This window comes from Hypanus sabinus, chromosome 5 (genome assembly GCF_030144855.1).
Source record: "Hypanus sabinus isolate sHypSab1 chromosome 5, sHypSab1.hap1, whole genome shotgun sequence".
In the NCBI taxonomy this organism is placed as follows: domain Eukaryota; kingdom Metazoa; phylum Chordata; class Chondrichthyes; order Myliobatiformes; family Dasyatidae; genus Hypanus; species Hypanus sabinus.
In genome coordinates, this window is record NC_082710.1 from 158,804,080 (window position 1) to 158,827,251 (window position 23,172).

The 23,172-nt window shown below is 44.5% G+C and overlaps 1 protein-coding gene across 8 annotated transcripts in view; it reads right to left on the minus strand.

The window, feature by feature from the left end:
• Positions 1-22,828, minus strand: part of syngap1a (synaptic Ras GTPase activating protein 1a) — a 640,363-nt gene extending 617,535 nt beyond the window's left edge. For 3 of the 8 annotated variants that reach the window (XM_059970722.1, XM_059970723.1, XM_059970718.1), the window contains exon 1: positions 22,487-22,827. In XM_059970722.1, coding sequence (XP_059826705.1) covers positions 22,487-22,577 — 91 coding nt within the window. In that variant the 5' untranslated portion in view covers positions 22,578-22,827. Of the gene's footprint in view, positions 1-22,486 lie in introns of all 8 variants that reach the window. The other 5 variants (XM_059970719.1, XM_059970721.1, XM_059970729.1 and 2 more) reach the window with 4 other exon arrangements.
• Positions 22,829-23,172: the final 344 nt, after the last annotated feature.

Genomic DNA, 23,172 nt, shown 5'->3' on the forward strand with positions numbered 1-23,172 from the left:
CACAGTCTACCCTGTTATGATCTTGCACCTTATTGTTTATCTGCACTTTCTTTGTAGTGGTTACACTTCATTCTGCACTGTTATTGTTTGATCTTGTTCTACCTCGGTGCACTGCGTAATAATTTGATCTGTATGAACAGCATCCAGGACAGGCCACAATACCTGCAATGTTAAAAAACCATTAGCAATTTTCCTCCACCATCTAGACACTATCTGCCTAACACACACAAAATGCTGGAGGACTCAGCAGGCTAGGCAGCATCGATGGAACGAAAGTCCAGTCGATATTTCAGGTTGAGACCCTTCAGCAGGACTCCGTCCCCAGTCTGCGGTCAAAGGTCACTGTCTCTTCTCACTTGCTAACAGCGGCCTGCCTGCAAGGTTTTGCTTTCCTCCGACCACAAGGGTAGTTTGTCCTTCACCTTCCAGCCCTGCTGAAGAGTCTTAGGCCAAAACATCTGCCATACTTTCTTTAAAAAATTCCATAGATGCTTCCTGGCCTGCTGAGTTCCTCCAGCATTCTGTGTGTTGCTTGGATTTCCAGCATCTGCAGATTTTCTCTTGTTTGTGATTTGAAAATTATTTGACTATTGCACTACTTGTGTATTTTTGCAATTTATGATTTGTATCTCTTGTACTGCTGCCACAGAATAACAAATTTCATGACCATAGGCCGTATGATTTCTGGAAGTGAATGTATATCGACAAAGGGCGAGAAGGAAATGTTTACTCCTGTGTAGTGGGACAGGCACCTGCTGCCTCTCATCTCCTGTACAAAGTTCAAAGTAGGTTTGTTAGAGTGTGTATATGTCACCATGTGCTACTTTGAGATTTATCATTCATGGGAGAGAGGTGAGTATTTACAATGGGAACAAGGGAAGGATTTAGTCCTCCATTGTACCTTGAGGACCCCGTGTGTGTGTGTCAGCTTGTGTACAGGTGAGCAGGGGTGAGAGCAGGTGATTGACTATAGCCCATGGGTATCAATCAGATTTATTATTACTGATGTACATCAAAAAACATGTTGTTTTAAAGCATCAGTACATAGTGCAATATATAAAAAATTCTATGTTACAAGTAGTTATATAAAATTGAATTAAGTAAGCACAATCACTACCAAGCACAGTAATCAGTTTCAGACCTGAACACACATACCCTCCGACCCACCCATTCCTGCCAGCCCACACTGCATGAGAAGGAACAAGCCACACCAGTAACTTACACTTTATTTGTCCTGATTTGATACAGTGCCAGTGCTATGCTCTAATCTCGTCACTGCTGCCGATAGCTGGGCAGTAGACACGAAGCACAAGCAGTGTGAAGGACAAAGCTGCCCTCATTGTCAGAGGGAAACAGAGCCTTGCAGACAGGCTTTGTTACCCAGTGGGAAGAGACAATGACCTTCAGTCTCAGACTGGGGACACAGCAGCCGTTGGGGCAACATGCCTGCTTTCTCTAAGAGGTGGTAGGTCTCTGATGACAAGAGCCACACCTTTCTGTCTGCCAGCCCACTCAATAGATACTTGGAGTTGTACAGCACAGAAACAGGCCCTTCAGCCCATCACATCTGTGACTGTTTGCCCACATACACTAATCCCAGTTTCCCGCATTAGGATGGTACACTTCCAGGCCTTGACCACATGCGTCCTGATGCAGAAATTTCAACAGTTCCTCTTCTCCATCTGTGGAGTTCCTCCAGCAGAGGACATGTTGCTCCAGATTCCAGCATTTGTGGTCTTTTGCGCCTCTATTAATATGGGTGTCCAAATGTCACTTAAATGTAGTGATGGTGTCTGATTCCATCCTGGTGTGTGCAAGTTATCAGGTGCTGACTTACTTGCCCCTCTCATCTGCTTGAGAACTATTCTCACTCATTAACCTACATCTTCTTGTTTTTGATCCCCTGGCCTGGTGATAAAGATTTTGATAATGGTACCACATACAAAATGCTGGAGGAACTCAGCAGATCAGGGCGCATCTATGAAAGTGAATAAAGAGTTGATGTTTTGAGCCAAGACCCTTCATCGGGACTGGAAAGGAAAAGGGATGAAGCCCGAGTAAGAAGATCAGGAGAGGGAAAGGAGTACAAGGTCGAAGGTGATAAGTAATGTCAGGACATTGGGTGAGGGTAGACAAAGTAAGCAGCTGGGAGATGATAGACTCTAAAAGGTAAAGAGCTGGAGAAGAAGGAATCCGAGAGGAGAATGAACCATTGAAGAAAAGGAAAGAGGAGGGGGAACAGGGTGAGGTGATAGGCAGGTGAAGAGAAGAGTGGAGTCAGGGTGGGGAATAGAAAAAGGGAAGGGAACAATTACCGGAAGTTAGAGAAATCGATATTCATGCCAGAATCTTAGAGGCTACCCAGACGGAATGAGGCATTGCTCCTCCATTCTGACAGTTGCCTCATCATGGTAATAGAGACGGCCATGGACTGACGTGTCAAAATGGGAATGCGAACTGGGATTAAAGTGGTTGGCTACCAGGAAATACTGCCTTTTGTGGATGGAGCACAGGTGCTGAACAAAGCAGTCTCCCAATCTACATTAGGTCTCACTTCTTTCAGAACCCCATCTTGTAGATCATCTGGTCCAGGTGATTTATCCACCTTAAAACCTTTCCCAACCATCTTCTCCCTACCAATAGAAACTGCACCCACTTCCCCCCCCACCACCCCCGACACTCTCGAAATTTCGGTATACTAATGTCTTTCACAGTGAAGACAAATGCAAGGTACTCAAGCTCATCTGCCATTTCCTTGTCATTATACAAGAGCAGATATTATTGGATGGCTTACCTTCACATTTCATCTTCACCCTCCATATGGCTTTTTTCCTCCAATTGCATTCCGTTAGTTTTTTTAAAAACTTTCCCAATCATCCAACTTCCCATTAATTCTTGTTCTATTACATTTTAAGATCTCTCACCACAGCTTCCGTGTAACCTCCTCTCTCGCTTCAAATGGGTTGTGGGGAATAAAAAGTGTCCAGGAAAAGGTGATAAGATTTTGACTATGCCTCCCTTAATCTAATATATTCCTCAGATCACCCCGAGTCTCCTTTCCTTCAGGAAAAACCAGTGTATTCAATCTTTTCCATTGACTATAGTCCTCCAATCCCAGTGACATTGTCTCCTATGCACTCTCTTTAGAGCAACCACATGTTTCCAATAGCATGGCGACTAAATGTGCCCATAGCACCTCCTTAGGTTCTGTAGACATAAATGCAAAGGACGTATTCCTCTGTGTGCTTCAAAGCATGAGATAAACAAATGATTCTGAACACAAATCTGAACAGCAAAAGGACTAGAACTGCACATATTCCGATGCAGTCTGACCAGTGGTTTTCGAAGTTACAATAGAATCAGATTTATATAACTCTGGCATGTGCTGTGACATTTTTGTTTATTTGTTGAGGTACAACATGGAATAGGCCCTGCCAACTCTCTGAGCTGTGCAGCTCAACAACCCCCTTTCAAACCTCACCTAATCATGGGGCAATCTACAATGACCAATTAATGTACCAACCGGCACATCTTTGGACTACGGGATGAAAACAGAGCACTCAAAGGAAACCCACAAAGTCGCAAGGGAGAACATACAAACTTCTTACAGACAGTGGTGAGAATTGAACCAAGTTGCTCGTAGTGTAAAGTTTGTGCTAACCATTACACTACTGTGATGCTTTCACTCTACTGTTGTCATGAAATACATAAAAATACCAAGAAATATCTTCTCAAATCCTTAGCAAGAAGTGATATAGAATCAGAAGATGTAGAGTCCTTGTAGATAGAGTTAAGAATCTGCCAGGGTAAGGAGACGTTGATGGGAGTTATATACAGGCCTCGAAACAGCAGACAAGATATGGACTACAAATTACAATGGGAGATAGAAAAGGCATGTCAAAAGGGCAACATTATGATAGTCATGGGAGATTTCAATATGCGGGCAAGATTGGGAAAAATCAGGTTTGTGCTGGATCCCTTGAGTGCAAATTGGTAGAATGCCAACAAAGTGGCTTTTTAGAGCAGCTTGTGTGTTTGAGCCCAGAAAAAGACAGGGTATTCTGGATTGGGTGTTGTGTAATGAACCAGATTTGATTAAGGAGCTTAATGGAAAGGAACCGTTAGGAAGCAGTGATCATAACATGATAGATTTTACCCTCCAGTTTGACAGAGAAAAGCTGAAGTCAGATCTACCAGTATTACATCAGAGTAAAGAGAATTATAGAGGCATGAAAGAGGAGCTGGTCAAAGTTGATTGGAAGGGGACACTAACAGGAATTATTGAGGAACAGCAAAGTCCAGCATCCCTGTGAGCGATTTTGAAGGTGGAGGATAGATACATCCCAAAGATGGAGACACATTCCAAAGGTGGGATGACAACCCTGGCTGACAAAGCCCAGGAAGCCCTCCCAGCTCCTCTCAGATACAACCACTCCAGTCACTGCCAGCATCATGACTGAAACAATGGGCTTTGGAGCCTCTTCAGGTCCTCCTGCAATGTAGTGTTAGAGCCTTTTGGAGACAAAGAAGGAATCAGCAGGGAAACAGGCCCGTTGGCTCACCAAGTCCACGCTAACCATCAACCACATATTTACACCAATTCTTTCCCACACGCACATCCATTTCCTCCCAGATTCTACCACTCCCACTACACACCACTCATAGCCTTTGGTGTAGTGCCACCCACAACAGTGGAGGTCAGGATCAAACCCAGGTCTCTGCAGACGTGAGACAGCGGCTCCATCCACTGTGCGACTTCACGGGGCAGGTTTAATTTCACCCTCCCCCTGCCGAGAACACACTCCAGGCTTGACTGGAGCAATGAGTCCACCCGCTATGTTCCCACCATCTGCCTGGCAGACTTTGCCGACACCCCAGTGTCTGGGACTTTGTCACCTCCTTTGTCTCTTCCATTGGACCAAGGTTCTGTCTGTAGCTCTAAACTGGGGCCGCATGCATCAGGATGCTTCACCTCCATTTCCTGTTGTACCCCTTATCCCGCAAGCTCTGGAATCCACTGAAATAAAACTCCAACATTCTGATCCTCCTGGGATATTAATGGTGCTGAACTGCAGATTTTAGTCACAGAAGCAGGCCCTTTGATCCAACTCATCCATACTGAGTGTTGTCCAGCAAACTAGTCCTATCTTTCCACCTTTGGCCCTCAACCCTGTAAACTACTCCATTCTATGTACTTATCTAGATGGGTTTTAAAATGCTGTCAAAGTGCCCTCCTCACCCAGTATTTCTGGAAACTCATTCCAAATACATATCACACTTTGCCTGAAGAAGCTGCCAATTATGTTCCTTTTAAATCTCGCACACCTGATCTTAAACCTGTGTCATGTTGTCTTATGCAACCCTCCCTAGGAAAAGCATTATGTGCTTTCATGTCTCTCATGATCTTATATACTTCAGGTAACCCCTTCATCCCCCATGTTCCAGGAATAAAGCCCAGTCTAAATAATGTAACTCAGATACCCCCACCCCCCAACACACAAGTCCAGGAAACATCCTGGTAAATCTGTATTCTTATCTAGTTTATTTATTATTCTTGCTTATAACAGATTGGCCATACAGGAGTCTGAAGACCCACACTTAACATTTTAGGAACAGCAGAGCAGATCAGAGATTTCCTTCTCCTTGATGAGCTGCCTACTACGGCTGATGAGCCACTTCTGCCCTAAGCAAATGGTTTTAAGGCACCAGTAACCTACCTTTGGTCCTTCTCTTAGCAGTAGAAACAGTTCCATTGTCTTAGTCGGCAAGGCATATGTGAAGGCTATGAGCTAGACTTGGTCATCAGAGGCTATTTGAGATACACACCAATGGAAGCATTTAATACATAGTGGGAGGTTACTCCTACTAACCCCTCCCAGCTAGAGCAAACTTAAGAAACCATAATACTCCAACAACACATGCAGTGCCTGTAAAATGTATTCACCCACCTTGGAAGTCTGTGTTTTATTGTTTTACAACATTGAATCACAGTGGATTTAATTTGGCTTTTTTGACACTGATCAACAGAAAATACTCATGTCAAAGTGAAAACAAATTTCTACAAATTGGTCTAAATTTATTGCAGTTATTAAGCACAACATAACTGATTGCATAATTACTCACCTCCTTCAAGTCTGTATTTAGTAGATGTACCTCTGGCTGTAATTACAGCCTTGAGTCTGCATTGAGTTTGGCCGGATCTCCGACAGCTTTGCACATCTGGACACTGCAATTTTTCCCCATTCTTCTTAATAAAACTGTTCAAGCTCTGTCAGATTGCATGGGGATCATGAGTGAACAGCCCTTTTACAATCCAGCTACCAACTCTCAATTGGATTGAGGTCAGGGATCTGACCTGGCCAATCTGGGACATTAACGTTGTTGTTTTTAAGCCATTCCTGTGTAGCTTTGGCTTAATGCTCGGAGTCATCGTCTCACTGGAAAATAAATCTTTTCCCAAGTTGCAGTTCTCTATTAGACTGTATCAGGATTTCCTTGTATTTTGCTGCAGTGAAGCAACCCCACAGCATGATGCAGACACCACCATGCTTCATGGTAGGGATGGTGTGCTTTTGATGATGTGCAGTGTTTGGCTTATGGCCAAAAAGCTCAATTTTGGTTTCATCAGACCATAGAACATTCTTCCAGCTGTCTTCAGAGTCTCCTGCATGTCTTCTAGCAAACTCTAGCTGAGATTACATGAAGGTTTTTTCCCCAGCAGTGGCTTTCTCTTTGCCCCTCTCCCATAAAACTGTGACTGGTAAAGCACCTGGTCAACAGTTGTTATACATGCAGACTCTTCCATCTCAGCTACTTAAAGCTTGTAACTCCTCTGGAGTTGTCATAGATCTCTTGGTGGCCTCCCTCACTAGGCCTATTCTTGCACGGTCACTCAGGTTTTAGGGGCAGTCTGCTCCAGGCAGATTTACAAGTGTATCACATTCTTTCCATTTCTTGATGATTGACTTAACTGCACTCCAAGAGATATTTAGTGACTTATAAATTTCTTGTATCCATCTCCAGACTTCAATAGCCTTTGGGATAGTTTTTGCCAGGATACTGACTCACCAGCCTTCCACATACAGGTGTATTTTCACTACAATCAATTGAAACACTTTGACTACACAGGTGATCCTCATTTAACTAATTATGTGACTTCAAAAACCAATTGGCTGCACCTGTGATGATTTGTTGTTTCATGTTAAATGGGGTGAATACTGAAACAATGAAATATTTTGTGTTTTATATTTGCAATTAATTTAAACCACTTAGTAGAGATCAATTTTCACTTTGACACAAAATAATCTTTTTCTGTTGATTCAAAAAAAGTCAAATTAAATCCACTGTGATTCAATGTTGTCAAACAATAAAAAATGAAATCTTCCAAGGGAATGGTGGGAGGGGTGGGGTGAATACTTTTTATAGGCACTGTATAATTGACTTGTTTAGATGTCAAGGAGTAGTGAAATAAATTTTCCAGTGAGCCAGTCAGTTTAAAGAGAGGGTGGGGAAAATGGTTTTGGTGAATTATAAGGGAACAAGGGAAAGGAGAGCTGTGGACTTTGCAGGGATTGCAACATGTGTGGCTCCAGTGAGTTCGAAGGGAGCATGGAAACCATCACCTGGTGAATCAGATACTGAGTTGTCAGTTTTTCAAAAAGTTGGAGAGTAGGTTATTGTCATTGTCCCATTCTCCAGGTGTTCCCTTAACTTTACTGACCCTCCTGTGTCCTGTCATCTCTCTCGTTTAGTTTACTTTTTTGTCCAGTGGTTTGGAAAATTATGAAGGAAATCCATCAAAAATGTTTTGTCTTATTTATAAATGATGTAGCATGAGATGGCTGGAGACTGGAGGCCTGGAGAACTCCTCTGGAGTTGGCGGACTGTTCGTTAGTGTGGCTGCGAGGGAATAAGTGGGCTTGATTTGCTTGTTGTTGTTTTGTTGAGTTCAGTGTTGTTCTGCCAAGCATTGTGGGTATGCTATGTCTATGCTGGAATGTGGAGCGATACTTGCAGGCAGCACCCATCACATCCTTAATTGGTTGTTAATGCAAGCAGCGCACTTCACTGAATGTTTCGATGTACGTGTGATCAATAAATTTGAATCCAGGTTCACGCAGGTTCCCTTGTGATCTGGTATGATTGCATCAGTGATCAGTGCATTTATTTATTTATTTGTAAACAGTACAGAATAGGCCCTTCTGCCACTTTGAGTGTGTCTCCAGCAACCTCCAGCGATTTAACCCTAGCCTAATTACACAACAAGTTACAATGACCAATGAACCTACTAACCAGTAGGTCTTTGGACTGTGGGAGGAAACCAGAGCATCTGGAGAAAACCCATGCATTCCACAGTTCCTACAGAGGACGCCAGGATTGAACTCTAACATCTGATGCCAGAAGCTTCAATAGTATTGCACTAATCACTACGCTACCATGACGTCCCATGGCTCTTAATACGAGCTTGTCGGCCTGATGATCCTCAGCTCTGTCTATGTGGAATCTGCATGATCTTCCTCTAAACACCTAGATATTCCACAAGTGCTTTGGTTTCCTCCCATATTCCAAAGGCTTTCTGGCTAGCAGTTAATTTTTCACTGTAGGTTGTCCCGTGTGTAAGTGAGTGATGGAACCTGGGGAAAGTTCATGGAAGTGCGGAGAGGATAATAACTGTGATTACTGTAAGATTAACCCATGGTAACATAATGGTTAGTGTGAAGTTATTACATCTCGGGGAGTTGAAGTCAGAGTTCAATTCCAGCACCGTCTGTGAGCTTGACCGTTTCCTTCAGGTGCTCTGGTTTCCTCCCACAATCGAAAGATGCACCAATTAGTAGGTTCATCGGTCATTATAAATTGTCCTGTGGTTGGGCTAGGGCAAACTAGGCAGGCTGCTAGGCAGCGAGGCTCATTGGTTCCACATCGTATCACCAAATAATTAATTAATTAATGGAAGTAGGTGGTTACCAACCACTATGGACCTGATTGGCGAAGGGCCTGGTTCCATGCTGCGTCTCTGTATGACTCCAGTCAAAACTGGTGCAGGATGGCAGACTTATTCTCCTGAACCTCATGGGTTCTTACTTCAGGGCAACAGCTTCCACTTCCAATGTTGCTTTTTAACTTCAAATTCAAGTTCAACTTCATTGTTATTAAACCATACATATCTATACTCCTAAACAAAGCCGTTCTCCCTGGGTCAAAGGTGCAAAACACAATACATATAGTTACACACAGCACATTTAGTTATGATCCATTGCATACAGTCACAAAATAATGTTAGTACCAGTCCCTGAGTGGCCTGGCCTGAAGGTTGATGGGTTGATATAAAGTGCAAGGTGCACGCTTCCAGATGATTCAGTAGATTTAAGTTCCACAGCTGCCAGGACGGATGTGAATTTGTGTCTCAGCATCAGTACAGGACTCTGGTTAACCACTGTGGCCCATGCACCAGACTCATACGTTGCGTTAATGTCCCGTTGCGTATCTTGGAGCAGTTATCACACTAAATTTAGTACCGAGCCAAGCATGGAGATTCCAATAGCGTTGTGCTGAACTCCTTACAGGCAGTGATGGGAATTGAATCCAGGATGCTGCCACTATGAAGTGTTATGTTAACCGCAATGCTACAACTTGAGAACAGTCTTGAACCAACAACACCTTCCCCATCCTCTTCTCAGTGGTGCTGCCACGTTCTCAGACTGTTAATTCTATTTCTTCTATTACTGTCATTTCAGCATTTCTTTTATCACTGCTGCAGAGTGCACTACTACACTGTGGACTGTCCTGCGGTTTTGCACTTGTCACTGTCTTTATTGTTGTACTTACACTGACTGGCCACTTTATTAGGAACAACTGTACACCTGCTTTTTAATGCAAAATTCTAATCATGTGGCAGCAACTCAATGCATAAAAGTATGCAGACCTGCTCGGGAAGTTCAGTTGTTGTTCAGATCAAACATCAGAATAGGGGAGAAATGTGATCTAAGTAACTTTACCGTAGGTTTATTGTTGCTGCCGGATGGGGTAGTTTGAGTATTTCAGAAACTGCTGATCTCCTGGAATTTTCACATTCAATATTCTCTAGATTTCACAGGGAATGGTGTGAAACTAAATCCAGTGAGTGACACTTGTGTGGACAGAAACAGCTTGTGAATGAGAGAGATCAGTGGAGAACAGCCAGACTGGCTCAGGATGACAATAAATCAGATAAGGTAGTGTTCAGAAGAGCATCTCTGAATGCACACATCGAACTTTAGAGTGGATGTACCAGAGAAGCAGAAGACAATAAACCCACTCTCAGTGGCCACTTTATTAGGTACAGGAGGTATGTAATGAAGTTGCCACCGAGTGTATATTAACTGTCTGCTCTGTGAGCCTCACCCGAGCAAGGAATTTGATTTCACGTGTGACAATAAACTAATCCGAGCCAGGAAGCAGAGGACGGAAAGGTGGGTTTTGGAGCGGTTCACCCACTGAACATGCTGGTGCCCAGAACTGAAGCATGTTGGAAGTTTGGCAGGTTTCAGAATGGGACGTCACGGAGACAAGGATGAGGGAAGAGATGGGAATACCAAAATAGCGAAAGTAAGAGAAAGGGAAGCTAGTGATGGTTGAACCTGGTGTGAGATGGGGTGTGGGAGGATTTGTTTAGGAGGGAAACATGCTAGGGAATTGGGTGGACCTGGAACAGCCACTCTTGCAGGGTGTGTGACCAGCTCTGCCAGAGCCAGCTCGACAGCAACATCAGAAGAGCTCTGAGGGTTGAGCTATTTCCCAAGAAAACACCCATCAAAGAACTGGATGAAACTCCAAGAAACATCTCCTTTGACAGCAAGTATGCCTGGGATATTACCACATTTCCTTACAACACAGGAGGAGACCATTCAGCCCATCAGGTCTATGCCACTCTCTGAACAAACACAATTCCTGACTAAATTTCCTTGCGATCCACTCTCCCCACATTCCCATCAGCTTATCTCGGACTCTACCACTCTCTGGCACACCAGATGCAAGTTGTATTGGACAATTCACCCATCAACCTGCATCCCTCAGAGATGTGGGGGAACTGGGACACCCAGGGGAAATCCTCACAGTCACAGGGAGAGCATGCAGACTCCACAAAAATAGCACCTGATGGAGCCCAGGTCACTTATACTACATAGCAGTGGCTCCATTAGCTGCAGCACTATATGTCAATCACTGGCAATTCAAATAACATGAAGCCAATAGGACTGGATTATTCATAAAACAGCAAGGTTGAGGTTGGGATAGAAGCTAAAACATTTATCATCATCTGAAGAAAATAAAACTGACTCAAGTACATCCAAGTTATCAGGAACTGAAAATCAAAGAAACCTGCATAAATCTACAACAGAAACCTAATCCTGAGGAAAAGTTCAGCAAATCTGACAGCAACTGTGGAGAGAGAAACAGAGGTAATGTTTCAGGCCAATGTCCTTTCACCCTTCTCCCACCCTCTCTACAACCCACTAGCTTTCCAATTTCTTTCTATGGTCTTCACCTAAAATGTGAACTTTGTTTCTGTCTTCACAAATGCTGCCTGGCCTGCTGAGAATTTCCAACATTAACACTGTTACTTTCAACAGATGCTGCCTGATGCATTGAGTTTTTCTATCTTTGACCTGACCTAATAGCATAACTTTTCTCTCTTTGCAGATGCTATTAACCCATTGAAGTTATTCATCTTTGACCTGACACATTAACGCTTCCTCACTCCACAGATGCTGCCTCTGTCTGACCCACTGAGTTCTTTCATCTTTGACCTGATACATTATCACTGTTTCTCTCTCAGGCTACCTGACCTGCCGAGTATTTCTAGCATTTTCTGTTTTTTTTTTGTTGTTTCTGATTTTATGTTCTGGTGAACTGTCAACCAATCCACTCGGAGTGTTTGGGTCTTGAGGCCTTCAGTCTTCCTCTTTTCCTGCCCCTCCATCTCTGTCTACTATTCCCTCCAGCCTCCTTCTATTTCTCCCTTTGCTTCCTGTATCCTCTGCCTCACTGTGAGATCATTCCCTGCTCTTCCAGCAACCTCACCCAGCCTCTGCACCTACCCATGCCTCCATTTTCAGTTTGGAAATGATGACAGCGGTCAGCGGTCTGCACTTCGGTGAACCGGGTGTTGACTAGAGTGGCTGATGAGGTTGGCGATGCAGAGGGCACCCACACATAATCTGAACGAAGGGCACTGGGATCCTGGCAAGTACATTGCCATTGAGCGTAGGGGATTCAAATCAACATTTTTGCCCTTGAACCCCAGAACCACTTAGCTCCTGGTGTGAGGTTCCAGTGTGAAATTGCCTGAACATCATGGACACAACATCGAGTAATTGGCACTGCTCTATACTTAGAGCTGAGCTAAGTGCCTATAGGATTGTGTGTGCCTATATATAGATTGGCATAGCTATTTCTGATGCGGCTGCATTCACTGAGTCAGTGCGCCTCATATTGTAATGAGTGCAAGGCAATGAGCAGTGGGTTGGTAGGTTAACTCTCTCGTCACAAAAATCACGATCTTTCACAAACAGCCAGTCAGGATCAGAGGAGAAGCACTCAGGATCAAACTAAGACCCCAGTACAAGATTAACCCCTTCGGCACAAAATTAGAAAGTTCCTGTTCCTTGGTGCCAGGCAGTTCCCAGTACAAGATTAACCCTTTTAGCATCAGTTTAGAAAGTACCAGTTCTTCAGAGCCAGGCATAGACCCCAGTACAATATTAACCCTTAATATTTTGAGCTGAGACCCTTCACCAGGACTGATTTATTCCTCCATAGATGCTGCCTGACTTGCTGAGTTTCTCCAGTATTGTGTGTGTGTGTTGCTCAAGATTTGCAACGTCTGTATAATTGCTTGTGCTTATAAGATTAACCCATTCAGCATCAGATTAGAAAACACCAATTCTTCAGTGCTAGACACAGACCTCAGACAAGATTAAACACTTCAAAACCCAATCAGAAGGCACCAGCTCCTCAGAGACACAAACTGAAGGTGAAGCATTAACCCTATTAGTACAAGAACATATTATGCTAGTTCTTTGGTGCCGGGCACAGGCCCTAGACACTGCATTAACCCTTTCAGTAGAAGATCAGAATATTCCAGGTCCATAGTGCCAAGCACAGACTACAGTCACTGCATTAACCCTTTCAATATGAGATTAGGAAAGACCAGTTCCTCACTACTGATGGATTAGAGTGTAAAATTGTTATTTTTCTTGAAGTTTAACTTCTGTAATTTTAATTCCTGTATTTTTATATAATCACACATATAGGTGTAACTTTTCAGTGAATGTTCTGGTATTTGTAGTATAGCTGATTCTGTATTTTTCTAGAAGCTTAAGTTTTTCTGCAGCCGGTGTCACACTAGTTGAATCTGGCTATTCCAGAGATTATTGTTATCACTGGGATGTCTTGTTATCTTTCTAGTTTGAGATAGCTTTTAGAGTAAGATGACCACAACTTCTTTGATGGTTGTCTTGAACTGGGCTCACTGGAAGTTAGAACAATGAGTTTGGATAGGCACCTGGATAGGAGGGTACGAAGTGGTATGGTCCAGGTTCAAGTTGATATGAGTAGACTGTTTAAATAGTTTGACACAGGCAAGATAGGCCAAAGGGCCCGGTTCTGTGCTGTAGTTTTCTACAACTCTGTGACTCTAAATTAAGAGCAGTCGAAGGCCACTCAACCCTTAAGCTTGTTTGCTGTTTAGTGAAGACAGCTGATCTGATGGATGTGTTTTAATTCAAGTTTGTGATCTGGGCATCAACAGCAAGACCAGCATTTATTGCTCAACCCTAATTTTCCCTGAGAAGACAGCATGGGGGTGTTGAGATGCCTTCTGTGGGGTGAGTGTGGTGGGACAGGAGTTCCAGGATTTGGACCCAGTGATGTTGGTGGTATGAGGATAGATTTCTCAGGTAGATGTGTACGACTTGGAGGGCATTGTGCAGAGGTGTGCAGCCTCCATTTGCCTGCTGTCCTTGTTGCACTAGATGGTAGAGATAGTGGGTCTCGGAAGTGCTGTCGAAGTAGCCCATTTTGTGGTTGGTGACCACTGAAGCTACTGTGTGTTGGTGGTGAAGATAATGACTGTAACTACAACTCTGTGCTCCCCCACCATTAACAACCTCCATCTACTTGCTCATCAACAACCAATATACTTCCATTTTCAACAAGTCTGCTTCCATGGAGGAAGAGATTTCCAATGACTCATCTCCTTCTGAGAAAAAAATTGCTCCTGCTCTGTAAAATGGACAACTGCTTATTTTTAAACAGAGACACCCTACTTCTAGATACTCCCATACATGGAAACACCACCTCCACATCGACCCTGTCAAGGTCCCTCAGGATCTTACATATCCGGACAGAGCACCAGTGTACGGCAGCCCTTCTCTTCTCAAGTGGTCCTTTGGTAATAGATGTGTCCGATTTTGAGGATCGGGGGTTGATAGAGTGGGAATCTTTTGAATGTGATTTTTCTCACACTGACAGCTACCATCCAGAGTGAGGTGTTGGTCCAATGGAAATGGAATCCACAAGGACTGGAGATCTGACTTGGTTGAATAGAGACACACAAACTCACAGACACATATGCGTGGGTGCAGGCATGCACAAATGTGCACATACACATACACACATAATGTACATTTGCACTCATGGACGCACAGGCAGGCATGCACGCACACATAGACACACACATGCACATGTCATACATGTATATATGCATAATCGAACATAAACACACTCTCAAACACATACATCAGCTTAAAGGTTTTCCAAAACCAGTAGCCAGCTTCTATATTCCTTAACTTCCAAACATCTTTATGAGTTTTCACAAAGCACCATTGGGATATATGCCTTTGACTCACAAAGCTACCTTTTGGGTGTCAGTAATACTCAGTCACTCTCTACCCTAGGCTAGTTACATAGTGGGTAGAGCCACTGTCTCACACTCCAGAGACCCTGGTTCGATCCCAAACTCTGACTCTGTCTTTTACTTTGCACGTTCTCCCTGTAACTGCAAGGAGATCCCTCATGTACTCCAGTTTCCTCCCAGATTCCAATGACATGTTGGTTGGTGGATTAATTGGCTTCTATAACTTGTCCCCAGAGTGTTGGGGGTGGGGGGGGGGGAGTTGATGGGTGCGTGGGATTAACATTATGGGCTCAGTATAAAAAGTTGTTATTGGTGGGCCGAAAGGCCTGTTTCCACATCATTTGACCCAAATGAAATGCACTTAAAATTCCAAGAACACATTTCATCCAGCCTTTTAAACTTATTAAATTTTGCTGAGCAGTCTGTTTTCCAGGGATAGATCCCTCTGAAAAACTCAGCAGTTACTTTATTTATCTGCCAGACCTTCACCAAATGAGCAGCCTCAGTTTTGTTGATTGTTTACATTCTGCCATGGCAACCGTAGGAAAGGAAACAATAAATTCCAAGATGGAGCAAAAGTAGCCCGGGAAGTTTCGCAGTATGGGCAATTGCACCAGCAACCCCCTCCACTGTGTAGTTAAGGATGCAGTCTCTGTGCACTTCCACATCTAAACCATGAGGCCTTAACCTTGCACTTCAACGTGACATATTTAGAGTTGTGGAGATATCCAGCACAGAAACAGGCCCTTTGGCCCACCATCCTCATCCTGGCCATCAAGCAACCATTTACACTAATCCATAAGAACCAGAATCAGGTGCATTAACGTTGTCTTACATGGTGTGGCATTTATTGCTTTGTGGCATTGGAAATGGAAATGGAATTCGAAAGCATGAAATTACTAAAAGTTGTGAAATTGTGAATAAATAGTGCAAAAAGAGGAATCACAAGGCAGAGTTCATGGGTTCCTGACATCTGACAGGGAGAGCAAAGAGCTGCTTCTGTATCATTGAGTGGGGTCTTCAGTGTCTTGTAGCTCCTCCCAGATGTTAATAACAAGAAGACATGTCCCAAGCAGGGAGGGTGAACAAAAAGGTTTTTACTCCTTCACATTGTGGGGTGGGTGTAACATTCAAATAAATTCTTCTAAATTCTTAATGAGAGTTGACGTCTTAAAGCGTCACTCCCTGAAGATGTCCTCAATGGTGAAGAGGCTTGTACCCATGATAGAGCTGGTTATAAACCTCTGTATCTTCTCATGATCTTGAGCACTGGAGCCTCAATTCCAGACTTTGATGTAACCAGTCAGAATACTCTCCACCGTACATCTACAGACATTGGTGATGTATCAAATCTCCTCGAAACCGGAACGAAGTAGAGCCACCAGCATGCCTTCTTTGAGATTGCATCAATGTGTTGGGCCCAGGACAGATCCTCTTGGATATTGACGCCCAGGAACTTGAAGGTGCACACCAATTCCACCGCTGTCCCCTTAATTAGGAATGGCGTGTGTTCACTCAACCTCTCCTTCCTCAAGTCCACAATCTTGCTGATGTTGAGAATGATGTTGCTGTGACACATTCAACCAGCTAATCTATCTCACTTCTGTACACTACCCAGTCACTACCTGAGATTCTGCCAACAACTACAGTGTTACCTGTGAATTTATAGATGGCATTTGAGCCTGTGCCAGAGTGCAGAGAGAGCAGAACAGTCGGCTAAACACACACCCGAGAGGCATGCCAGTGTTGATTGCCACTGAGGTTGAGAAGTTATCACTGAATGAGGAAGTTAAAGATCCAGTAACGGGGGAGAGAGAAGGCCCAGGTTCTGGAGCATGTCGATTAGTATTGAGAGGATGACAGCATTAAATATCGAGCTCTAATTGATAAACAGCAGCCTGACGTACATTTTGTCGTTGCCCTGGTGGTCCAAGGCTGAGTGGAGAAGAGCTAGTGAGATTACATCTATTGTAGGCCTGTTGAGGTCACAAGCCAACTGCAGTGGTTCCAGGTCCTTGCTTAGTTTATCCATGAACAAACTCTCAAAGCACTTCACTGCTACTGGGTGATCGTCATTGAGGCAGCTCACCCTGCTCTTCTTGGGCATCAGTATGACTGATGCCCTTTTGAAGTAGAAGGGAACCTCTGCCTACAGCAGTGAGAGATTGAAGATGTCCTTTAGCACTCCCACCAGCTGCCTGGCACAGGTTTTCCAGACCCTGCTAGGTACATTGTCAGGGCCTGATGCCTTACAGGGATTCACATTCTTGATAATGTTTCAACATCGTTGAGATCATAGTTGCCAGTTGCTGTGGGTATTCACCCAAGTGTAGTGTTGTAGCTTGATATAGGAGCAGAATCAGGCATTTCAGGCCATTAAGACTGTTTCACCATCCCATCATAGGTGATTTTAACTCTATCCTTTCTCTTTCTCCCATCAAACCCCCACCAATCAAGAACTAATTATTCTCTGTCTTAAATACACCGAGTGACTTGGCCTCCATGGCCCTCTGAAACAATGAATTCCACAGATTCACCACCCCCTAATTAAAGAAATCTCTCCTCATCTCAGTTCTAAAGGGATGTCTCTTTATTTTGAGGCTGTGCCCTTGGATCCTTGACTCTCCTGCTGATAGAAACATCCTCTCCACGTCTGCTGAATCCAGGCCTCTCAGTATCATATAGGTTTCAATGAGATCCCATCCTGAACTCCATCGAGTACAAGCCCAGAGACATCAAATGCTCCTCAGATGTTAAGCCTGTCATTGCTGGAATCTTTCTTGCTGACTTCCCCTGGACCCTCTCCAGGGCCAGCAATCCTTCCTCAGGCACAGGGCTCAACCCTTTCTACCAGTGCTGGGTCTGCAGTCTTCTATACAATTGTATCCTTGCTGGATTCTACCACTCACTTAAATGTTAGGATTGATTTGGGGGGGGGGGGGGGCAATTAATTTACCGCATAGCGCCTGGGGGCAGCTGTGAGAATGTCTGCTTCAACAATGCCCTCGGGCAGTGCATTCCAATTAGCCAGTTCCACCTCTGCTGTTTTATTTTCATGCAGCCGGGAAGAATCATTGCTGCAACAGGAAGGATCTGTCACTAGTGCATCCCCCTCCACAGAGCCTACAACTCAACAACAGCCCATGGAAAGGGTGAGCAACTTCACGTTCCTAGATGTCAACATCCCTGAAGACCGTCTGCATCCTGGATCCAACATATTGATGCAATTACAAAGAAGGCACAACAGTGGCTGTATAAGCGCTTGAGTATACCTAGTGCGTCACCAAAGTCTCACTCAAATTTCCACAGATGTACCGTGGCAAGCATTCTAACTGGTTGGATCACCATCTGGTATGGTGGGGCCTCTGCACAGGGTCAGGAAAAGCTGCAGAAAGTTGTAAACTCAGCCAGCTCCACTATGGGCTCTAACCTCCTCAGCATCGGGGACCTTTTCAAAAGGCGATGCCTCAAGAAGGTGGAATCCATCATTATGGACTCCAATTACCCAGGAAATGCACTCTTTTCAATGCTGCCATCAAGAAGGAGGTACAGGAGCCTGAAGACACACACTCAATGTTTTATGAACAGCCTCTTCCCTCCGCCGTGACGTTTCTGAATAGACAATGGAACCATGTACACTACCTTACTATTTTGTTCTTTCTTTTTTCCTCTTCTTTTACACTATTAATTTAATTTAATTTTTAATATATATTTCTTGTTGTAATATATAGTTTATTATTATGTATCGCTGCTGCAAAATAACAAATTTCATGACATGCCAGTGATATTAAAGGCCAGTTCAGATTCAGTTTCCTCTGCCAGATAACACACACACACCCCATCCAGTTGAAGGAAGACAAATTCTTTATCACGTTTTACTGAGACCACACTTGGAGAATTATGAACAGTTTTTGGCTCCTGACCTAAGAAAGGATGTGCTGGCTTTGGAAAGGCTCCAGAGGTGGTTCACGAGAATGATCCTGGGAACAGAAAGTTAATGAATGAGGAGTGTTTAGTAGCTCTAGGCCTATAGTTACTGGAGTTCTAAAGAATGAGGGGTGATCTCATTGAGACCTATCAAATATTGAAAGGCCTAGATAGAGTGGACATGGAGAGGATGGTTCCTATAGTGGAGAGTCCGGGGATAGATGGCACAATTTCTGGATAGAAAGTCAATGCTTCAGAACAGAGATGGAGAGGAATTTCATTAGCCAGCAGTGGCGATCATTGCCACAGATTACTGTGGAGACCACTTCATTTGATATGTTTGAAACAGAAGCTGACAGGTTCTTAATTAGTAAGGATGTCAAAGGTTATGGGGAGAAGGCAGGGAGATGGAGTTGAGAGGGATAGTAAATCAGCCATGATAAAATAGCAGAGCAGACTTGCTAGGTTTAATGGTCAAATTGTATTTCAATATCTTATGGTCTTATGAAAAGCAAAGAATCTTGGTGCCCAGGAAAGCAATTTGGATGTTCACTGTTGCTTTCTTAGCGCACAAGTCCCAAGCTGCTGGCCTTTGTAAGAGACAGTTGTTTAAACTGTATCCAGACTCCAACTACTCTCATTCTTCTAATCCTTTGGGTTTGGTAAATCTCAAGATATATGGAGATCTTACAACTGTAATTGTAAAATGTAAGAGCAGAATCAGGCCATTCAGCCCATCTGATCTGTTCTGCCATTCATTCCTGGTTGATCTTTTCCTACCTCATCGCTCCACCTTTTCTCCCTGTAACCATTAACTCTCTTACCAATGAAAAACCTATTGATCTCTGCCTTAAGTACACCCAATGATTTTGCCTCCATCCCCCTCTGTCATCAAATTCCACAAATCCACTGCCCTTTGGCTAACTACATTCCTCCTCATCTCATCTCTATAAGGGTGTCCATTTGTTCTGAGTCTGTGACCTCAGATCCTAGACACTCCCACTAATGGAAAAATCTATTTCACATCCACTCTATCCATGCCTTTCAGTATCCATAGTTTTCAATGAGAACTCTCCACTCACCCCATCTTTTTGAGCTCCATTGAGTAGAGAGGCAGGGTATGAAATACTTCTCATACATGAAGCCTTTCTTTCATTGGATTGTTCTTGTGAACCTCATCTTGTATTGACCTTAGGTCTCGATTCCAGCCAACAACTCCACCAGGAAGGAAGAGAGGTAATGACAGACCTTTTTTTCTCATCTAATTTCCCAGAAGAAACATTATTTCTGGCAGGGAAGGTTACCTCTATCAAGGAACAGAATTCATCAGGTGAGAATCAGTTCTACCGATTGCACGGTCACCTTGGTTCAGGGATCTGGAACAGTGAGAGAGAATTCCCCACACAGAGTTGTGGAGCTCATTTCCAGAATTAGCTCCTGAGCCACAGGCTATGGGATGTAATTTCAACATACAGTTGAAACACCAGCAAGGTATGGACTAGCAAGCCTGCTAATCGTGTCTAACCTGCTCTGGGAGTGTGTGACGGGACAGTGTAGAGGGAGTTTTACTGGATGTGTTATGGTGCTGCCCCATCCTGGGACTGGATGTCAGGACAGTGTTGAAGGAGTTTTACTCTGTCTAATCTGTACAGTCCCTGCTCTGGCAGTGTGTGATGGGTGAGTGAAGTGTCTAGAGGGAGCTTCACTTTGTATCTAACTTGTACTGTCCTTGCCATGGGGTGTGTGTGATGGGAAAATGTAGAGGGAGGCCCACATTGTGTCAGTCTCTGTCCTGGGATTCTGTGAAACCTTGATATTTTCATCAACTAGAAAAAACTTCCCCTCTTTCCAACTGAGGAACAAGTCTGACTCTGTCTCTGATTTCAAGGTAGAGCTTGGCTCCAGCCTCACCATCTTCCTCCTGTTCCTCAAAGACTGTCTCCATGGTCTCCACTGCTCAGCAACACCTAGGCAACAGGAGGAGCCAGCAGGCAAAACTGGTCTGATGTTGGGGTGATTGAGGGGAGACGGCAGGGAGGAGAGTAGCTGAGTGGAGCAATTCCATTCAAAGATGAACAGTGAGTCAGGGTTCTCCATATATCACAGGAGTCAATGATCAGCTTCTTAGCTGAACAATATATTAGTATACTTCAGTGTGTTTGATCTTCATCTCTGCAATGTGTCTCCATTGTAAATCACACCAAGGAAAGCCGGTGCAGGGGCGCTGATCAGGAGTGTCCCATCCCCAGGGATCTGTTCCTCGCTCACGTACATCAAAGTTCAAAGCTAAAAGTAAATTTATTGTCAAACTACAATACATACGTTATATGTTAACTTTTACTACCTTGAGAATTATTTTAGACATAGAGCACCACAGAACAGAAACAGTCCCTTCGGCCCATCTAGACCATGTTGAACTGTTGTTATTCCTGGTCCCATCAACCCACACCTGGACCATTGCCCTCCATACTCCTCCCATTCTTGGACATCCAAATTTCTCTTAAATTTCCTCTTTCTTGCAGGCATTTACAGGAAAAAACTAAATACAATAGAATTTAATGAAAAAGTGTGCATAAACAAAGACTGAGAAGCATCCAATGTGCTAAAGGATACAAACTGTGCAAATCAAACTAATACTGAGGTGGGATAGGGTGGGATGCTGCACTACCTATCTCACCCGATCACATACCCCAGTGGTTAATTGTGGGAGCGGTGATAGTGCTGGCAGGTGGAATGGGAGGGGGGGAGCCATCTCCTTCCACCACAGCCTGTGTTGAATGGCAGTGTTGACTCCCCCTGGGTGTGTGCTGTGTAACCCTTTGACAGCTCAATCCCACAAACAGGACCAGCCAATCCCTTGCGTCCTCAGGATGAAGCTTGGGGTTCAAACAGGCACTCGGTAGGGCTCAGAATGAGGCCACTCAGTCCATCATACCTGCCCCCCCTCAATCAGCCCCACTGCCCGTGCTCTTCGTCCCTCTTGCAAGCTTTAATTTCCTCTCCACCACTCCAATGCAGAGTGAATTCCTTATCATCACCATTATCCTGGAATCTTGCCAATGAGAAAGCTCACTGGCAGCATTTGGGAGGGTCTACAGCATGGTCACAGCCCTTTGGCCTAGCCTGTCTGTCCAAACCACCGCGCCCGCTCCACAAAGTACCCATGCACTCACCTCTAACCCTAATCCCATTTTATTCTCCAGACATTCCCAACAATTCTCCCTGCAGATTCTATCCCTCACCTGCACATCAGTAGCAAGATACGGCGGCCAATTCCCCACCATCTCTGCATCTCTGGGACGTGGAAGGAGTACAAGCAGGTAGGTGATAGGTGAGGCCACGTGAGGGGAAGGTAGGCACATGTAGGTGGGTGGGAGCAATAGGGAGTTGGGAGGTGATAGGTGGATGAGGTAAACTGAAGAAGAAGGAATCTGATAGGAGAGGACAGTGGTCCATGGAAGAAAGGGAAAGAGGAGAGGCACCAGAGGGAGCTGATAAGAGCTAAAATTATGTCACTGTGTCACACTGAGCCATCACCAGCACAACTTGCTTCTAAATTCTTCAACTCGAGACAGGGTTGGGTAAGTGAGGAAGGGTTGTAGGATGGAGTGGGGGTCGGGGGGGGTGGTTATGGGCTCACATTTTGGTGCAACATTCACTCACCACAGACTCGCCTCCAGCCCTTGTTCAGGCAGGTGACCAGACACCCCGGCGATCCGACCTCCTTGGCCTCTCTGCTCTCCACGTGTTCCATGTCCGTAAAGGATGGAGTGATTTGTCCCACTGCAGAAAATTCCCAGAGGAAACCAGTCCCAGGGGAAGGGGAGATCCTGTCCGATGAGCTCCCCCCACCCTGGCTGCTGGGAATAGGGGAGCTAAAACTCAGCCCACAGCCTCAGTGGAGTGTAGGACGTTGGATATACTCCAGTCTCGTCAAGTGCCAGTGTCTTTCTCCAGGAAATAAGTCTTGCCTTTGTTTCTAAGCTGAGATGAGATGAGAACACATTGGAGTAAAAGGTTTGCTTTTCAATTCAGCCCAGCACTGAGCGTTCTCATCCCCTGCAAGAGATCTATATATATCTGTGTGTTAGCAGGGCTGCCTGTGGCTGGTGACTGGCCCGAGATTCTATGTGAGAGACACGGGCGGCAGCTGCTCCTAGATACAGATAAACAGATGCGCGGGTCCGCTCCGGGCTTCCTGTTCAGGGAGACCTTTAGTCCTGACCCCACTTGCTTTCCTTGCGGTTCTCAAGTTAAAAATAAAGCTCAAATCAAAACCTTCAACAATTGACTCATTCATTGTAGGGCCGTTACCCGACATCGCCCAGATCTTCCATTTCCCCTCATTT